The 20,619-nt window shown below is 39.4% G+C and overlaps 1 protein-coding gene across 2 annotated transcripts; it reads left to right on the forward strand.

Moving 5' to 3' along the window:
• The first annotated feature begins 129 nt into the window (after positions 1-129).
• LOC139961545 (uncharacterized) lies at positions 130-14,470 on the forward strand. Of its 2 annotated transcripts, none has more exons than XM_071960812.1 (15): positions 130-337; positions 902-2,465; positions 2,870-3,011; positions 3,299-3,420; positions 3,894-3,980; positions 4,524-4,663; positions 5,564-5,690; positions 6,089-6,402; positions 7,077-7,223; positions 8,072-8,198; positions 8,495-8,777; positions 9,659-9,833; positions 10,403-10,496; positions 10,925-11,033; positions 11,461-14,470. In XM_071960812.1, exons 2-15 carry the CDS (start codon positions 954-956, stop codon positions 11,781-11,783), a joined length of 3,702 nt encoding a protein of 1,233 aa, XP_071816913.1. In that variant the 5' UTR covers positions 130-337; positions 902-953; the 3' UTR covers positions 11,784-14,470. The 2 variants fall into 2 exon arrangements, with proteins under 2 accessions (XP_071816913.1, XP_071816921.1); XM_071960820.1 differs by having other exon boundaries at positions 9,662-9,833.
• Positions 14,471-20,619: the final 6,149 nt, after the last annotated feature.

Genomic DNA, 20,619 nt, shown 5'->3' on the forward strand with positions numbered 1-20,619 from the left:
TTAAACTAACTTGTGTGACATAAGAAGCAGTAGCCGGTGTTACGTCAAAAGATTACATTATGAAAAACTTTACTTATTGTCAGAATATATCTATGACACAAAATATATTTAAAAAATATAAATTAACGAATAACTCAAATTTAAATTTATTTTAACTCTCTATATTTCATATGCAAATGTTTTGTTATTTCTTTCAAGCAATATGAACACAAGTATTTCCTGTTCGGTCATAGTTCAATCTTCAACCCGCATTTCGCTCTTGTACTATTTTCAACGATTACAGTTCGGGCTCGAGTTCTTTAACTGACATTACGATGCACTTTCTTTGGATATAAAGGTATGGTGATCACATTGTGCTGTATGTCATCTTTACATGTGTATCAAAATAATTATTTCGTTATAAATAGGTACTTTTGTTCACGTATAGCAATATCCGAATATAAGTATACATCAAGGTACTAGTTTTGCGAAATGGCGTACTTATTACCTGTCTCTCGTATATAAGTCAATAACCCAACTTAGGGAGTTTGGCCGAAGGGTAAGTAAGGATGGGCGAGGCAAGCAACAAAGTACAGAGATAGGAGTTATTTACTCATTTTAATTATACCATTAGTTATTACACAAGCTTGGTTACTTTTTAATGCTGAAGCTCATCGACATCAGAACAAGGCCTACTAAAAATTGTAATTGACCTAGGAGTAAGACCATGGTCTAGGTTATGCCCCTAGCCTAGAACAAAATAGATAAATAATAGGGGCCTACTAATGAAAAGTTTGTAATTTTTCTACAGGATTCAACTTTTTCCTGTAAATTAAATCTACATTCTTTTATGAAGTGTATGCAGAGAAACTTTCCTCAACCAAGATAGCCTTTTATGATTTTTTTTTTATGTACCTTATAGAATTTAAGAAGATTCACCTCAAATTTGTGGAGTGAGAAGTAGCAGTCTCATCATGGATGATGATTCTGCTGAGCTGTGCGAGCCTGTTTCGCCAGACAGTTCTTCTACGGGAAGTCAACATGAGGAAGAGATGAGAGAGGCTGAAAACTCAGGAGGTACTGAACAGAAGATGGGGTCTGACTCAGACAGTAATGAGGAAATGGAAACTTCGGAACAACAAACCAACAACCAAGGAGGGAACATGGCATCAGCTGAGGATCAGGAGCAATTTGAAAGCTTTGAATCCCGGTTAGATTCAGATAATGACATGGAAAGTGAAACACGGGTATCAACTGTTAGTGATGAACAATCTGGTCATAATTTTGACAACCAGGAAATAGAGACAGAAGGTGACAGGGGTGTCAGTCCGATGCAGAGTAGTGTATCCGAGGTGAGCTCTGAAATTGAGCCAGACGAAGCAACAGGTACACCAGGGGGACAGAGGGAAATGGCAAACTGGGAGGAGGAAGGTGAAAAAACATTACAAGCAGACAATATCCGGGTAGACAGCCCCAAAGAGGAAAAACTAGATTATGGAGAAAGTGACGAAGATGATAATGACGAACTTCATGAACGTGATTTTGATAATGATGCAAACATTCCTGAATATAAGAGTGGATTTCTGGGCTCAGGTATGCATGAAAGTTCAGGTAGTAATGTTCAGCTTGATAGAAGGAAATCACCTCTTCAAGAGGAAATGGAAGATGTCGATAATGTCTCCCAGGCAGAAGACGAGGAGTTCACCCCCAAATTGGATAGTCGAGAAGGTGAGATCGATGATGTCAGTGAACAGTCTGGTGAGGAGTCGGTCGAAGACCGACCCCCCGAGCCAACGGTGGAGTTTGAACCTGAGAACCAGTTCGAAGATGATGATGTGAAGAAAGACGAAGATTTAGACGATGTAAGTGACCAATCGGACACCGATTTAGAAGAGGAAAGTAAAAGTGAGAGAGAGAAGACAATACCCAAAGAGCGAGTTCAAGATGACGACGTGCAAGAAGAATTAGATGATGTCAGCGACCAATCGGATGAAGAAGGCGATGAGGATGACGACATCGATGGTGGTGTTGGTGATGATGAAACCGCTAAAACATCTGCTGATGCACCAGGAGACTTGCAAGAAGCTGTCATTCCACCCGAGGAGCAAAACTTGGAGGAAAAGGATCTCGATGACGTTAGCGATTCTGAAGAAAGTGAATCAGCTCTTGACACCGAATCAGTGGCGAGAGAGGAATCCTCTATCACACCCGTCGTTCCTCCGATGGAAACCACCAAAGTGCTGGATGCAGTGGTGGATGTGCATCACCATGGAGATGAGTTAGACTTTGAAGAGGAGTTAGAGGACAGAGAGGAGGCAGGAGCTGTTTTGGATGCACGGGAAAGGATAGAAGCGTTGAGGAAGCAGAAGGGCACAGACGTAAAACCTGACAAACAGCACGTTGAAGAGGAGTTGGAGAGTGGTGAGGAGGGTGAGATGGAAGATGAAGAAGACCAGAGCAAGGATGGAGAAGCTGGAGAAATAGAGGTACGTGGAGCGTGATCTCGGGAATTTGAATGTAACATGTTTAGAGAGAACTTGATGTCATTCTATGTAGCTTATCGTTGTGACGTTATCTCTCGCTCAACAAATGTACTTGAGTGCAAAAGACTAATTTTCATAGTAATTTTGTTTTGTTAGGGTAACAGTTTTCTTTATATGTTTGTCACATATTGACACTGTTGGTTTCATTGAGTTTATTTAATTTTTTTTGTATGCAAAGTTGGCCAGACATAGGCGCATATGTCGTGAAAGTGTTGTACTGTAGGGGAATGAAAATTTAATATGTTGCATACAACACCTCCATCCACTTTTCATTTGCAATTTGCAGCATTTATTTTTTGCCTCGATAGTCAACCTTTGTATTGTTTTGAAATTCTCTTCTTGGATAGGATGATGAAGCAGAGGAAGGAGAGGTGAAAGAACCAGGCGATAAAAAGCCTGCCGCAAAGCCTGTGTGTAGATTTTTCGCCAGAGGGCAGTGCACCTGGGGGCCTAATTGCCGATTCCTTCACCCAGGTGTCAATGACTTGGGTAAGTAAAAAAAAAAAATTTATTTTATTTATTTGAATTTTTATTTTATTTTCTTTTGTTTTCTTTTGTTATTTTGTTTTTTTCTTTTCTGTTCTTTTCTTGTCTTTTTCCGATACATACTTTTTATGCTTTGGGGTTGTAGATTTCAATTTCCAAGTTCATGTCGATATCAGCTGGAGGCTTTCTTTGTGGTCATCCCAATAGAACATTTAAAAATGTTCGCAAGCTTTAAAAAGTGGAACCAAAAATGGCTTTTCATTTTCAGCATCTTTCTATTTGCTCTGTAGGTAACTACTCGTTGATAGACTTCAAGGAGATAGAGAAGAATACAGCAAAGCTGTTGAACAAAGATCTGAACCCTCCGCCCCCACCAGTGCAAGAGACACCCCCACCAGAGGACTTTGTAGTGGTAAGAAGACTATTTTCCATCATACTGCCTGCTGGGGCATACCCATTAGATCGGTGAATGAGAGGACTGCCTCTTCCTATACAAGGATGGAGGTTACTGTCGGTTTGGTAGGAGTAAAACATCCCAAACAACAGAGGGGTGAAGGCAGGGTAGGGGGATGGAGCAGAATGTAGGTCATAGGACAATTGCCCCTCCCCCCAACCCCAGCGCCCAACCCCCAAACACACACATAAATATGTACTCTCTTGAAGTCTCTTCTAAAGCATAAAAGTGAGAAACAAACATTAGTTTGTTCAAGATTTGGTTCCTCATTATAACAACAGTGATTCATAAAGGTTAATTTACCAGAGGCTTAAATCACCTAGAAAGTACTAAAAGTGCATTTTGTATGATATTCTTTAACAAAAGTCTTCATCCTCCCTTGAAAACATACATTTATGTAAATGTGGAGTTTGTCTGCAATTTTAACACAGATGGAACATTACATACCCCCTCCTCCTATACCAGAGGAACCACACAGAGAGTCCGCCTGGGAGAGGGGAATCAGGCAAGCTAAAGAGGTAAGTTTGCTACCATAGCTTACACCACATCTTTCTTAACATTGTGATTCCTTTTTATCAGATATATCTTTGATTTTTTGCTCTAACTTTTAGAGTATGGCTTGTTAATGAAGGTCTGACAATATTTGGCATGCATACATCCAAAGTAGGGGTGGGCAACCTTTTTGAATGAATGGGCCAGATATAAGGAGTGAAAAATTGACAGGGCCGCACCTAACCAACGACCTGCCATTGATTTCAAACATTTGATTCCGAGGACTTTCAAGCAATAGGTGTGTGTATACTAATCTGTATTCACAAAAACATAATGTCAATACAGTACAGTTTCTAATTAATGGTGATAATAGCCTGACAGCATCACTAGTGCAGATAAATTCTAAGCAGCTAGCTGATGGTTTTCCCAGTACCTTTCATTTTGCCTCATTGGAATTGAAAAAATGGAAGGAAAAACCTCTCTGCCTTAAAAAAAGGAATCATTATGGGATGTACTGCGTTTGTGCGCTCACATTTTATTCAGTACACTTGTTTAATATCATTTTTAAGGCCAAAAAGAAAGTAGAGCGAAGGAAAGAGATGGGGATACGCGAAGAGCCGCAGTTCATTGTTGAGGAAACCTACGACGATTTTGACATGGAATCGGCGTTCCACCCGGATCTGCATAAATCGACAGCCGAACAGTACGGGTGAGTCTCTATCGTAGAGTCGCGATTTCTCTCGCACGAGGCGGAGGATTTGAAGTTATGCTGCGTATCAAATCGCCGGAATAGCAGGGATATAATTTAAACGTTGAAATATTGCGTAGCAATTTTGAAGGCTATGAAATATACCTCTTATAAAATACTATGGTTTCTATGTACAAAAACTGCACTTGTATAGCAACTTGCCCCATCTTGCGTAGCATTTTGCTATGAGATACTGGATGAATTATTCTGAGGCATAGTGCAACACATTTAGTGTTTGCATGATGTGTCTTGTTTGTATAGGGAATAGGTCTGGTACGTGTTCTTGCACAGAAATTATTACAGCGTTGAGTTACAATGCTCTAACCGGATTTCTTGCTTTTTTCTCGACAAGGATAGTTAGGGTCATTGTGTTTGATGCTTTAACTGATTTCAGGCATTAGGAGTGTCAATTTGATTGTTTCAGGGAGTCTCTTTGCAATTATGGAAACCAATCCCATTACATGACATACTGTATAATCCCAGCTGACTGCTATGGTGCTATATTTGTGTGATCGTTTCACTGTTGTGGGGGAGGGGTGGGTGGGGAGTGGGACAAATGGCTGTCTACAACCAAATAAACAATCCTGACATTTTCATTGCTGCATAAGCATGAGAGAAATTTGGAGATGTTAAAATAGGTAATCGTGAATACGTTTCATGACCATGATATGGGCTTCGAGGCAATTTAATCCCAAGCTTAGCAAACTAGAAATGTTCAAGTTTTGAGAAAAAAAGTTCAAGCTCACCAATTCAATTGAAATAATTATCACCATTTTAATAATAAATTACATGGCACATGTGGAAGATACCATTGTCAACAGACCTCAGTTGGCTATCATTTGTTCTGTTTCCTTATTCCAGCTACGGATTGGAACCTGACCCAGAGTACAATCCTCATAGAGAGATGAGAGAGCGGCGACGAGAGCCACGACCGCCCCCCAGACCGGAACCCCCTCCACCCCAGAAGAGACCCGAACCATATCATGAGGTATGTGACTATTATATGAGACTAAAAACACCCTGCCATGGAGTTGAAATGTCTTACAATCCTCTCAATTGTCTGGTATTGTTAAACAGGCATGAGCTTTTTCCGCGAATTCGCGGAATATCCGTGATTTCCTCTGGCACAAATACTATTATCCTAAGACACTGTAGCATATGCAAATTAGAGCCTAAGTTGCCTGATTTTTTTTTTACCCCAGGCTCATCAATGGTTAAACATTGATCCACCCTTGCTCCCCCAATGGGGCTTAGATCCATCTATAGTCCCCTGCTAGATAAAGATTTCATCCTTAATCCCAACGTAGACATTAATCAATCCTAAATCTTCTGCCCTTCTTTCTTCGACATTCATGTTGTCAGCCGTCTTTGAAATTCCTATTGCAGCCAAAATTCAGAGAGAATAGAATCTCACGCAAGGAACAGTTTGGTAGGGAGTCTAACTCTAACAGACGACCTGCATCGGTCGTGGAGAGGTCGGCACCACGGAGCAACATTCCCAAGCATTACCCTCCACCAGAGAAGGCAGCATTCCAATACAGAGAGAGGCGAGAGGAGAGACCGAGGCCCCCGGAGACCGCTCGGAAGCCGGCTGACTCTTGGCAGGATCCGTGGGCAAGAACCAGATCACCCAAACCAAAGTCTAAACAGCAAACCAAAACTAGGAACAGGTCAGGCTCACTGTCATCGGGGTCCTCAGTGTAAGTATCGTCTTATGATTGGGGTAGGTCCTTAGGGTTGTATTGATTGTTAATAGCAACGTAGAGTGGGTAGCAAGCTGATTAAAAGAGGAAAATGTCCAGGATCACTGTCATCTGGGTCCTCATTGTAAGTATCGTCTGTGGCAACATGCTGCTTAAAAGAGGGACAGAGTCACTGGAATGGGTGGGGGATGGGGGGGAGGTCCTCAGGGATTTATTGATCGTTAATAGCAATGTAGAGTGGGTAGCAAGCTGATGAAAAGAGGAAAAAGTCCAGGATCACTGTCATCGGTGTCTCAGTGTAAGTATCGTCTGTAGCAACATGCTGCTAATGGAGGTACAGGGTCATTGGAATGGGGGGAATGGGGGGGAGGTCCTCAGGGATTTATTGATTGTTAATAGCAATGTAGTGTGGATCAATTTAAAGACAAAAAATGCCAGGATCACTGTCATCAGTTTCCTCATGGCTGTCTTTAGTTTGGTTTGCTTTATCCACCAAGTTAATACCCTCATGTTCCAACAGGCTCATCTACTCTTCGTGTTCACAACACTCTCCTCACTCATCGGTTCTTTGTGAAGGTTTAAACCTAGTTTTAATACAAAACTACTCTGTAAAGTCTGCACCTTTTCCAGATGTCCAAGCATAACGAACATTCGGTGGTCTTGTTTTACAGATCCCGATCCAGGTCCCGTTCCTATTCTTCGGGCAGCAGCAGGTCCTCCTCCGCCAGCTCGTACTCATCCAAGTCGGAGTCCAGAAGCCCTTCCCCTCCCGTATCGAGAAAGACGAAACCAACAAAGCAGCTGGGTCTCCAACCAAGGTAAGACAGACAGACAGACAGACAGACAGACATTAAACCTGAAATGTATCAAGTGGAATATTACTCATATATAGAGCTATATATGAGAGTTCAGAGTGTATGTGAGGAGAGGAGAGAAAAGGGAACAGCACTTCAGATTCCTGGTATGCAAATTTCGTCATGATCTTCCCTGCGTACAGCATATACCAACCGAATCCCCTGTTTTTGGCCAAAAAACATGGGAGATTGAATATCTACCCGAGTTGTTAACTCTAGCCATACTGATCGCTCCTCTGCACAGATTCATGATTAATAACACATAGTGTTCTATTTCAGTGGCCAAATTTGTCTTCACACAGGAAAGCTCACAGGTGCCCTCAAGGATGAATCCTAATGGAAGTACTTGGGGTAGTTTATGCTATCAAATTGTAACAAATTATTAATGCTTGAGTGAACTTGAAGACTGTTTATCAATAGGCAGGCTTGACCGTCTTGTTTTTGGCCTTGGTAACCCCAAGTTTCACTTTTATCATCTTGGCGACACCCCTCCCCCCTCCCCCAGCGGTGGCCGTTGTGGCCTCGTGAACGGGTTCCATGGGGAGGTGGTGTCCCCTTATTTTTAAACTTATGATAAGCCTTAAGGGTGCTTAGTTGTCAAATGGTGTATATTTTAATACACCTTTTGATGTTACTCATATCCAAGATATTTCCACAAATTATCGGCTCGTTTTTTTAGGCAACGCTGCAAGACAAACTTTGGCGACCCCTTAAATGGGTCCCACCCCCACCCTCCTGACATCCCACTTTGAATACTCAGGTGTTTACACATGATAATAACATCTTCCTTTCCTGTTATCGTTTTGGTCTAGAGAGAGAATAGGGCCTGGCGTGAGAAAACCAATCGGAGAAGGCGTGAAGATGGGATTAAAGAAACCACCAGGGTCGGTTGAGAAATCACAACCAGTCAAGAAGTTGGGCTTACAGTTACCACCACAGGTTAGAGAATGAAATTTTTGAGCAACTGCAATCCCCAAAGAGTGCTGTTTTTGTTCCTTTAGAAATACTGGGCAATTGCTAACGAAGAGGTGATCGGTATTCAATCTTTTCCTCCTGGTTTGGCATGAACTCGATTTTAGAAAATTTTCACGCATTAAAGACATACTGCATTTTCCGATCATCCTACACTCGCTATTTATTCGGGCCAGTCTAACTTGCCCTCTTGTTTTCCAGTTAAAAAGGAAACCATTTGTTCCCAAGATCATGTTTCTCCCTCTATCTTTTTTTATCCACAGAAATCAGCCAAATCATTCAGGAGATCCATCAGCAATTCTAGCATCAGCAGCGCGAGTCGATCTCGTTCCCGTTCCCCGTCCAAATCGCCGGCGAGGTCGCGACCCCGACCTGCCGCCGTCGCAAAACCCCATGCGAGGAGGAGGCGGCGCAGCAGCTCGGGAAGCAGCCACGTCTCCATCTCCAGCAAGTCCAGCGCCGACTCGGACCACATGTACGCCAACCTGGCCAGCCCTGTCTCCTCATTGAGCTCGCCGGATAGGATAACCAAGAAGAAAACTAAAGGTCTGTTCATTAGGAGCTTTATTTGTTCAGTACAGGAGGCAGTTTTTGTCTTTGAAGTGCCTCATCGTCGGTGATATAGCGCAGGCTAAATCATTCGTGAAATGTTTTCTGGAAATGGTCACTCGAGGTGGGAATCGGGTTACTGGACATCTATGTTTAAATCAAAGGGTAAATGTAAATGTCTAATGCAAAGGGGTTATTTAGCTGGTAAGTACATTCCATCAAGGTCAATGGCAGTATGATGATTAATACCTGCCTGATTGCTTCCTTGTGGTAAGTCCACTAGCTTACATTTCGTATATTTTGGATCAGGCATGAGCTTTTCTGCGAATTCGCGGAATATCCATGATTTTCATTACCTATGGATATCCAACCTGCAGGGGACAAAAACTATTATCCTAACACACTGTAGCATATGCAAACTGGAGCCTATACCGCAATTTTTGCAAAGTTCTGTGATATTTTTTTTACCCCAGGCTCATCCCTGTTGGATATATCAATGGATACTTTGTCAGACCCGATTGAAAAACAATAATAAACGATGATAATAAATACATTTCTAAAGCACTGAAATAAAATTTAAAAAAAAATTGTTCAAGGCACTGAACAATGATACCATGAGTTGACATGGTGGGTCTTTTACATGCCCTTTAAAATAATCTAATAGATATTTTATGCCCACTTGTCACCTCCTCTCAGAGGTGGGACAGCTACATGGGATCCTAAAGCCATCTCCACCACTCTCCCACCGACCTGTCACATTGCTAAATTCTGTATACGAGGCTACTCGGCTTTCAGAAAATACAAAGATCGTTCCTCTCCTGCTGATGATGTCAAGTTTAGTCTACTTGTTAAAATAATATTCTCTCTTTCGACAACAGCAGCCAAACAGAGAGAGAAGTTTCCATCCTCGAAACCATCGAGAACAAGTGACACAAGAGCCAGCAGGCCGAAGGCAATGGTGATGGCGCCCTCCATGGAGGCATTTAGGGAACCCCCGATTCAGATCAAGAAAGCCAGCAAGCCTTCCCATCCAAAGGTCACACCAGAAGCAAAGTAAGCTGATTCTAATCTCATCACTAAACAAATGCTTTGTAAGTTTTCGAAATGTCCATTCACGATCGTATGGTGTGCTATTAGGAGCTACAGTTTGAGTCCAAGAAGATGTTAAATGGTGGAAACTTCTGATTCATTACAGAAAGCCAAAGAGATCTATGTAATGTCGATGGTGTGTATGTAAATATCACCTTTTCATATCGAGGTATTTGCCGTTCCGACCAGCATTGTTCTTTCTTCTTCTCTTCCGCTGATAAGTGCCGAGAGTTAAGTCGATTACTCTTTGAGCCTTAAAAGTCGCCGATGCCCTCATTAATCACTATTTTCCCACTCTTTTTCGGTATAAATGTCACGTGTCATCCATTTCACATGAAACTATCTCAGACCCGCACAGGAAACACGTTTCGACAGGTTTATCCTCCTTAACCTGAAGTATCACCTTGATCGAGAGGCCTAGTCTATCAACCTTACACTAGCAGAACTGACTGGTTCGACTGCGAACGTGAAAAGAACGTCGTACCAAGTTTTCTTGTATAAATTGGTTAATGATTTCTTTGTCTTTGCTGCAGATCAAAGTTTACTTCAGCGCCAGCGCAGATGACAAGCAGGAATCCAGTGAAGCACACTACACACAAAGAGATCAAGCTCACATTGCTTAACAAGGTGAGTGGATATTTCCTCTCTGAACAAAATTGTCAGAGCTCCACACATTGTCCACACATTGTCAGAGCTCCAAACTTTTTATGTCATATCATGTTTACTGGGGTGATATCCACTGTTGATAGTAACCTCGGAGACTATGTGTAAAAAATTCCTACCCGGTCCAGACAGTTACTACACGGTGCACACATTATTAACCAATCCGGAAAACTTATGAAATTATAGAACCCAATCACTGACATGGCAAGACACAGATTGCTGAGAGAAATGGTTGGATAGGAAAATGGATGGGTCTAAGGAATTTGTACAAGTGGCCTGTAAATGCTGTTAACTTTCTTGTAAGGGTGCGGGGATCTTTCCTCTCTATCCTTGAGGTACCAATGAGGAATTACCAAAATTGTTACATAACAGTTTCTCATTTTACTCGGCAGCCCTCGTCCGACGGTAAGAAGCGTTACGAAGTACTAGGCGACGGTGCTACAAAGAAAGTTAAACCAGTGGCTCCGGTCAAGCCCACCACAAAGGTCATGGTCGAGAAGGGTAAGTGAGCCCCTGAGCCCGTAAGCTCATGCAAAAGATCATCAGTGATGGCATGCGACACAAACAATACCATCTGGAAGGTATCTCAAACCCTGGGCAGCCAAAAATAAGATGGCTGTTTAAGAATCATGCAAATATTCTTCCCCCCCCCCTTCTTCCCAAAAAATCTTCCAATTTGGACAAATAATGAAATAAGAGTTATATATCGGGGATGGGATGTTTTATTGCCATTTGGTATTATTTAGGTATCTGTATAGCTTTGCAGTAGCTGAAACCGGTCGTTTTAAATGGAATGAAATGTAGTTTGAGGGAGGAGGGAAAAAAACAACACTTTATTGTTTTACAGAACTGTCATCATTTAACTTACATTTACATTTAATTTACATAATTTTTGACATAATTTACATTTAATTTACATTATTAATAGAGAGGAGACCTGCCGTCAAGCCACTGCTGCAGCCAGCCAAGAAATCCACCCCTTCGGCGATGGTGGCGCCCGTACGTACCGCAGCCGTGAAACCGAGCATAACGTCCGACAGATCAGAGAGGAAGAGACCGCCGTCTCCCTTCAAACAGAGGGAGCAGCCTCCGGCCAAGATGGCGCACAAGGCTGGATCGGGTGGAGCCAGCAAGAGCCGTGATCCGATCACGGCCAAGAAGGCGACAATATCCAGACGAGAGGAGATTCTAAAACAGCTGAAAGCAGTGGAGGATATGATTGCGAGGAAGAAAGCCAAAATGAAAGATTGAAGAACCTGATAAAAAACACGGAAGGGGGTTTTGGTTGGAAGAAGAAGAAGAAGTTGACTCGATGTTTGAAGAGATCCATCACCGAGGCACATCCCGGTGGACGCGGTGAATAATTCCACCGTTAAATCTTCACTCAAGCAGGGTCAGTTTTGCCTGTTGTAAATCTACACTGTGTAAAATGTTATATACAGCAATGAACGGTAAACGATATTGGTTCAACGGCTGCACTCGAAAATATGGCATATTTCTGACCTCTCAATACTGTAAAAAATTTCCTCTTTTGACATTTTTGGATTTATTAATTTCAGGGGGAAAATCCATAGAATCTCCGTCGTTTGGCATAAATGGTGAGGGATCGACTTGCTTTGAATGATGAAATTCTCAAATGTTGCCATTGTGGAGAAAATATTTGTTGGCTTGGTTCAAAACATGAAGTACTATATCTGTTACATGTTTTGTTACCTGAAAATTCTACACTGCGAGTAGACCCAACTTTACAAACCATTAACAGACCAATCTAGCCCCTATTATCCTTCATCTTTTTAGTCAATTCCCTGTTTTTGTTTGTTTTTTGTTTCTCTTTTTGTCATTCTCCTTTCTTTTCTTGTTTTTCTAGTGTAAAATGTTTTATCGGTGAACACAGATTATTGACTATTTTTTCATTTTTCCTCCAAGCAGTGTGGAAAATGAATTCCATAGAGCTCATAAACTCCATTTGCCAACCCCTTTGGTATAATTTTTTGCATCTATCTGGTCAAAGATGGGATGATAGAATGATAAACGTTGCACCATTCAGAAGACAAACATCGTCTTCTTCACCGTTTCACATCACTTGCAATAGTCGGAACTAAAACCTAGATAATCGTGAACGGTTAACGTACCGGTATAATTCTCTTGTCCATATTCTGGTGTGTGTTTAAAGATCAGCTTTTCCCTTTCCTGTTTGCCACTGTGTTAACTGTTTCATTCGTCAGATGTACAGGTACATTCTGTTCGAAGGTCCTTAGTATTATTGCCTCAAGATTTTAGTTTAAATGCGAAAAAAATGGTAAAACGTTTCCAGAGGTACAGTACTCTCCTGGAGGTCGTCGCCCTCCCAGATATTGTGGAGATATAAATTGGAGAAACACTTTTCGCATTGCTTTGTACATGTACATTTGTACATTGCTTTGTACAAGTTTGTACATCAGTGACCATTTTCTAGCATCTTTCTAGCATATTTATGGGCAATACTGCTAACATTTATTACTCACCTGTATCATATCTCAGCGGTCGCTGTTTTTTCACCGGAGATTGTTTAAGAATTTCTCACAATGATCAGTCTTTTTTGTAAATAATGAGGGTGTAGGACATACCTGCACACATCCACAAGTGAATGACATTTTTTTTTTTGGCATCCACAAACTACTGATGCTGAGATGTAATGGAAGTTAAAAATTGTATGAAGGAGCTTGATGGAGATTAACTAAAGCCAATAACCAGACTTGTGTGTTCTTCAGAAGGTTGTTAACCTCACTTTATCTTTAACAACCTTCTACTTTCAAAGAGAGCCAAAAAAAAAAAAAAAATTGTCAATAAAAGTGCTTGTCTACTGCAAATCGCCTATGTTTGTAAATGTATGAGTTTATAATTTCACAGAATGTAAAGTTCAGGAAAAAGACTAGATGTCAATTGACATCTTTTCCATGTTTTAATCCCATTTCAAACAAAGAACTTAGTCCAAATTGGGGGGGGGGGGGGTAGAGGTGATTATCTTGAAATAACCTCACTGTAATCCCCAAAAGTCAACAGTTGCAAATTCAAATCTTGGCAAGCAGACTTTTCCCCAAGATGTTTTGGTAAATTGTTAATGTTTTGGCAAAAATGTTTAACAGCACTTTTTTATTACCTTGAAATGTATGAATATCTGTGTACATTCTTTACAACTGTTTAAGGATAGCCCAATGCTGTTGTTTCTCCCAAAGTTCATTTCTTTCCTTTTCATTGGGGGAGTAGGGCAGGGGAGGAGGTGAAGGGGCAGTTGTTATTGTGAAATAATTTATGTCTTACTGAGGTATTCATCATATACCAGGTTAGTAGCCTTACAGAACAGTTAGTATTGTTATCTCAGAGACACTGCTATTGGGAGTAAATTATCACAACCCAGATGATAAGAAATAAACAGGTTGGTCTCAGTCCTAGGAGGTTTTTCTACTTGTTCAGGTATTTCTACCCATCAAGCACGATAATGCATGCCGACCTGTTTCCAGCCATTTGGAGGATATGTTTTGTCGGCTGTACTTTCAAGTCATATATTTTTTTTTCATACTTAAAAATGGCGCTGGTGTTTGGTTTTTTGAAAAGTTCTCTCTTAATTATGAGCTTGTGTGCTCAACTTTCCTTTCTAAGTAACAATGTACCTAATTGGACAATTTCGAACAAAGAAAGGTTTAACTCAGTGATTTGTGCACCCGCATAATTCATTCATGCAAAATTAAAACACATCAGTTTTAATTTTTGCATAAGGTTATCAAGACCCTTGTTGCACTTTTTCTTTGTTGCCTTTGGTAAGAGCTTGTAAAATAAACTTGTAAATGTGACAATTTTTTCTTCAGTTTTTTTTTTTTTCAAGTGAATTGAAAACCAATTAAACGGAACATCTGAAACAACTTTGTGTAATTCAGAAAATAAATTTGTTTTCCACAAGATGACAGTGATTTCTATTTCCTCTTTTGAAGTTTTTGGGAAGCAAAAAAAGACTTCTAGGGAAGTCATTCATCTCAATCAACCAGCTAGAATGCTGCAAGGCAACTCTCCAATGCTGATCCCCGCCCCGCCCCTCCCATCCCCCTCCCTTTCAATGTTTATGACTGGAAACCCCAACTGGAAAATGGTCAAGGGTAACTTGTAGATGGGTGACTTACAAATAAACCTCTTGGGTTTTAATAAACTAACTAGTAATAATATCTTTTGCAAAATGTCAACCTTACGTGACCTGATTTCCGTCGCGATGAGAGCTAGGTCTTGTCCCTGGGATGATAATATGGAAGGGTCCCCAGTTCCCTTTCTTGACATCGGTCATTTATCCTAAATTATATTATGAAAATGAGAGTACATGATTCTTGATCCTATATTTATTCATAGGGTCTCTCATTGTCCCTAGAGGTAACATATGCCCATTAAAAGCCCCATTGACTTACACACTAAATCACAAAAGTAATGTGGTCTCTAAATCTAGATAGAAGTTTTCACTAGCTAAACGCTACCCATCACAGGATAGCTGACAAGTTGGGCCTTTCATGGCACTATCAATTTTCCATACCATGACCATACAGATTTTTTGCTATGAGAGCCTGAAGTTTTCGTCACTTGTAAACAAACCTCTTTACTCAAGTCGTAAACAATTTTCGTACGCTGGCTCCTGGGAGGGCTAAACTGGTCTAAAATTGCCTCAATTGACCCAATTTTTGCACCACATGTACTTCCAATTCATGCTCTTTAACGTCCAAGCCACAAAAAAGCACATCCTAATTGATAACATAGCAAAAACAGGTTGTTCTCCTGCTCCTAATTGGCACTTTTCCTGAGCTAGGAGAACACTTGGGGGCGGATTGATTTAGACGCTTATAGGAGTATGCAACCTGGACTATACTCCCAAAATCTCCCTTCACATATCATCAGGCATGACAGCTAATTGCAAAGACACATTGTGAAGGGAGAGAGGAGGGTGGGTGGAACTAACCATCACAAGGAGGGTGGGTGGAACTAACCATCACAAGGAGGGTGGTTGGAACTAACCATCACAAGGAGGGTGGTTGGAACTAACCATCACTTGGAGGGTGGGTGGAACTAACCATCACAAGGCCTTGATCAAAACCAAAACAAATCAACCAAACTGATACAGTATATGGTTAATACCGGAGAACTTGCATACTCCGGTACAATACGTTTCTCCATTTTGGAAGTCACCATGCATTTACTACTTTTAAAATGAGACCACAATCATCTTTACCAATCACCAAACACTTTAAGGTCCTTGTACACATTAACAAGATGTTCAGTACAGCAGACCTGTCAACCTATTTGACCCCAAAATAGGGAGAATAACATTTTTTCAGGGCCAAAAAAATAGGGAGGGGAAAATAGGGAGGTTGGTAATTTTTAACTGAAATGATATAAATACTCCTAAATAAGTAGAGTCTACTTATGAAATACAGTGAGCGAATCATCCAATTAGTGTTTCTTGTTGTAATTTACAGCAGCTCGCTTCGCTTTCTACAGGGTTTCTTTAGTAGGCTTCCATCCGAAACAGGGAACAGTGGACTCTGGGTACTGTGACTTCATTGCTAGTATGCTAGATAGAGTCCCATCAAGCTTGAGACTTGACCGACTGTCTGTCTTTGTTCATGCAAAATACACTGAATAGCCTTTCCTGTTCAGCGTTACCGTGGGGAATTACTAGCATAGGACTAATTGTTGGCTATATTCAGAAATGTTGCAACTGATGAAACATTATAAAACCGAGAGAATAGAATATGAAACCGGGAGGCCGGGAGATTCGGGTAAAAACCGGGTGTCTCCCGGTAAAACCGGGATAGTTGACGGGTCTGGTATAGCTCAAGGTATCCTTCTTAGCTCACCGTCTTCCCGGCATGAAGAAAATGCATAGAGCAAAATATACTAGAGACAAGATGATTTTTTTGGAATAAAATGTTCTATATTTTCTTTTTTATTTCAAAAAAACAATCTAATATCATAACAGTGCACATCCAATGACACTAAAGAATAATTTAAAAGTTTGTTTAAAAAGTTTCTATGCAAATAAATGGAAATATTTAAAGCATATGGGGATTAATTACAACAAATGAGCACTGTCCCCCACTTGATATGTACTATGTGTCTCTTTCTCTCTCCAGTAGCATCTTTTCCTCTTTCTCTATGTACACTATACAACGATACAAATATTTTATCAAAATAGTTTCTATCAACTCTTAAGATGTCCTCTTTTTTCTTTTTTTCTTCAATATGCTAATTTTTTTCCCTTTACTGTTCTCATAATAAAAATTTTGTTTAACCCACGACAACAAAAAATCACCGACAAAATAAAAAATTAAAAAATGCAGTTGAGAAAATGAATCGTACAAATTGCTAAAATATGGAAAAAAATTGTCTGATAGCGGTGATTGATTACCCTTGAAAACTTTCTCATGAAATTAATGTCACAATATTTTTACTGTTTATCTAATTATATATATATTTTGAAACCTGTGCTTTTAATTATTAAAGTTAAAAAAAAAAGATAAAGAAAAAAAATGTTTCCATTTCCTGATCATATCCATCTTAAAGCTTTGCTGCATCTCTCCAAGTTTATTCAATCACCTCTCACATAATGGTTACACCTATGGTATGCAAATAACCTAAAGTTAAAAAAAAAGTATATCCATGAATTTATAAAGTCTCTCTATTGGCATGAAATTGTAAAAAACATGAAAACGGTGAAAGAAGATCCAGTCTCCAGCAGAATTTAAACCCTCGCACTCTGGCCTGGCACTCTTATAAGCAAGACCCTTTGACCAACCAGCAGGCTATGGGCAAACTGATGTAATGTTCACAGGCATCAACCTGTGAACCTATTGTTCTCACACTTCCATACAAACAATAGAAGCCTTTGTTTATATGATACCTTTTTCCATACAAACAATAGAAGCCTTTGTTTATATGATACCTTTTTCCATACAAACAATAGAAGCCTTTGTTTATATGATACCTTTATCCATTAATGTTAAATGTAAGCGAACACTCGAGATCCAACTTTAAACCAATCATAGCTGCTCTTTAAACAGCAAATAAAATTTGATAAAAAGTTTTCACAGCGAAACTGGAAGAGGCTGAATATTCAAACCCGCTAGATTTTTGTATGATGTTCTAGTCACCACCAACTACCATTCATCACTTTTTTCCTCTTGAAAACAGCTTCCACTCGCCACCCAGCTTACACTCTCACCTGGCTTGCACTTACCCAGAATCCACTCACCACCGGCATTCTCGCACAACCAACTTCCACTCACCACCAATGGCTCTCACTCACCATGGGATTTAACACATCACCCACTTCCATGCACCAAGTAAAGTTGTGCATTTGTTTCATACAAAGTACTATGAAGTATTTCACAAGAGAGCTTACAATTGACTTCACAGTAATCAGTCTTATCCATGACATGATCATAATTAAACTCTAACCACTTGATTCATCCAGCAGAAGATAAGACTCACTAAACATTTGCAAAAGAATAAAAGTGACTGGATCATTAAACCCCCCAAAATATCTATATTCATAATTTCCAAATGCCATTTCTACTCCTAAAGCAAGATTGAGAAGCTTTGATTTTACTTCCATAAAAGTTCAGGACCTCAAATGATCTCCACCCACCAGTTCTTTACATAGTTTTCAACTATATTTTCATATTGATTTGAAAAACTGCTGCTAACTTCGGTCTAAAATTTGATGAAAATCTCCCTGTATTTTGTAAATATTTTCATAAATCACAGCATTTGCTCATAATTCTCATAAAAAAAGACACAGTTTCCTGTTATTATCTTTACCTTCTACATTTTAAAAAGGAATACGCCTTCAAAAAATTATTTTAAAAAACATTTTAAAATCGCATTCTGAAAAAAATTCATGAAACTTTTCATTCCATGATTGAGTAAAATACTTAAAAAGATGATTTTAAAAAACTGGGGAATTTAGTTTAAAACTTAACATATGAACTTAAAATTAGCAATGACCAATTTGATAGGAACATCAAAAGAAAATGAAGAAATGTCTGATTTTCTTATGTTCCTTATAGTCAAACCTTACAATGCAATTGTTACTGAAGGAAACAATTGTAAACAAACTAAGGCTTTTTGTTAAAGTTAACCCCTGTCTGCATTCATTAGAACCATATTTTGGGGCTTATAGAGTGTAGCACGATTGAAAACATGCTACATGACGTTAAGTCTGCAACATACAACTAACAGCTCAGATATTCTGATGCAAATATTATTCTAGCTATTACAATGTATTTACTATGTATTACTATGTACCATAATGTAATACTATGTATTACCATGTCTTACTATGTATTACTATGTACTACAAAGTAATACTATGTATTACCATGTCTTACTATGTATTACAATGTACTATTTCAAGCTATTACAACAGTACTATTAGATATTATACAACACCTAATTATATTCCGGCCATTTGATTGGTCAATTGCTTGTCGAATGCATGCAAAATCCGCTCTATTGCACTCCATGGGTTATACTTTTTTTGATAGCACTTTTTTCAATGGTAAGAGAGCAGAGAAACCTGTCTGTTCAAAACAATCTGTTGCATGAGTGCATCTTACATCCAATTATATCCAAATTTGAAGGTGTTGTATAAAACAAATAATGGTTTCCATTCGTGCAATAGTGCAAATATTTCATTCGTTGAAAGATGTAATTTGTTCCATTCAACTCGGCTGTGCCTCGTTGAATGGAACATTCCATCTTTCAACTCATGAAATATTTGCACTATTGCACTCATAACCATTCATTATTTGTATACTATTTTAAGAGTTGCGACAAGTCTCATCATTGTATGTTTGTGTTGAGTCACTGTACATTGTAAAGTATGTAAGTCTGAAGGCCAACATTTGTCTCATTTATCACTGGACCAGGGATATAAACTCAGAACTTTCCAGCTGTGAGATCTCAACTCCTCTCAGCAAATTGAAAGGGGGAAAAAATAGGAGGAACAAAAATTGTTTTGATACTCTTAAAAGGTCAGCATGATTCACTTCACATATGGTAATTAATTTTTTTTTTTTAATTCAAATAATATATAAATATATATCAAATTATTCAAATATAAGACCTTTCTTAATGGCACAACAAGAGAATGTTAACTCACTGTAACTGCACTTCAAACTCACCTGGGCATAATTTGCCAAACTTTTTTAGAAGAAATGCAAAGATGTTCACACTGTCAGTGATACCAAAGACCCACAGTACACTGACCTTAGAGGAGTTTACCCGTGTTACCATTTCTGTAAATGCCACAAATGCTAGAACGATTGAAAGTTCTGCTACACAGAGGGATTCTGGACTATATAGAAGCAATTTTGTTCCTACAGAATATTAATTTCACATCCATCCTTGTAAACAAGATGTTTACAAATAATAACACACATCAATATCCACCCCCTCCCACTCCCCCTCCCAAATCCCCCTCCCAACCCCCCCCCCCCCCCGCTTATTTTCCCCCAAAGAGAAAGCATACAGGGACAGCAAAACATTTGGTTAACTTACCATCAAGACATAATTTGTGTTTTACAAAAAATAAAAAGGGTTAAGTTTCCTTAAAAACTAAGTAACCTTACCACCTAAGCTAGGAATGAATAAATCTAAAGATTAAGAATATTAGTTTACACTTATTTCTAACACAGATTAAAAAAACATTTGCCATGCAGAGACGTCATAAATAAACACTTTCTTCGAACAGATTAAATATGTAAAAATATGTGATCTAATACAAATCTAAAATGTCAAAACACATTACCATTGCAAAAAAAGCACAATGCAGAAAGTATTGTACTTGCAGGGTACAACTGAGCCTAAGGAAAAAAAATGTTTTGAACTAAGAAATTTCTGAAAGAAAAAAAAGACTGCATTTTTTGCAGTCTTTTTTGGTACTTTTTTGTACTTTGCACATTCCTAGAATTTTCTCCAGTTCCCAAACATTTTTCCATTAAATTTGTGTTTGTTTTCATTACATTTGTACATTCATCGGGTCATACTGTACGACCTGTAGGTAAAGGGCTAT

The sequence above is a fragment of the Apostichopus japonicus genome, chromosome 3 (assembly GCF_037975245.1).
Source record: "Apostichopus japonicus isolate 1M-3 chromosome 3, ASM3797524v1, whole genome shotgun sequence".
Classification (NCBI taxonomy): Eukaryota; Metazoa; Echinodermata; class Holothuroidea; order Aspidochirotida; family Stichopodidae; genus Apostichopus; species Apostichopus japonicus.

What these genes read in the sequence shown, in the direction of transcription:
- LOC139961545 (XM_071960812.1), top strand. Translation starts at nt 954, where the DNA reads ATGGATGATGATTCTGCTGAGCTGTGCGAGCCTGTTTCGCCAGACAGT. An exon ending in GCTTACAGTTACCACCACAG is followed by an intron (nt 8,199 to 8,494) that starts GTTAGAGAATGA and finishes TTTTATCCACAG; the next exon opens with AAATCAGCCAAATCATTCAG. An exon ending in AACCAAGAAGAAAACTAAAG is followed by an intron (nt 8,778 to 9,658) that starts GTCTGTTCATTA and finishes TTTCGACAACAG; the next exon opens with CAGCCAAACAGAGAGAGAAG.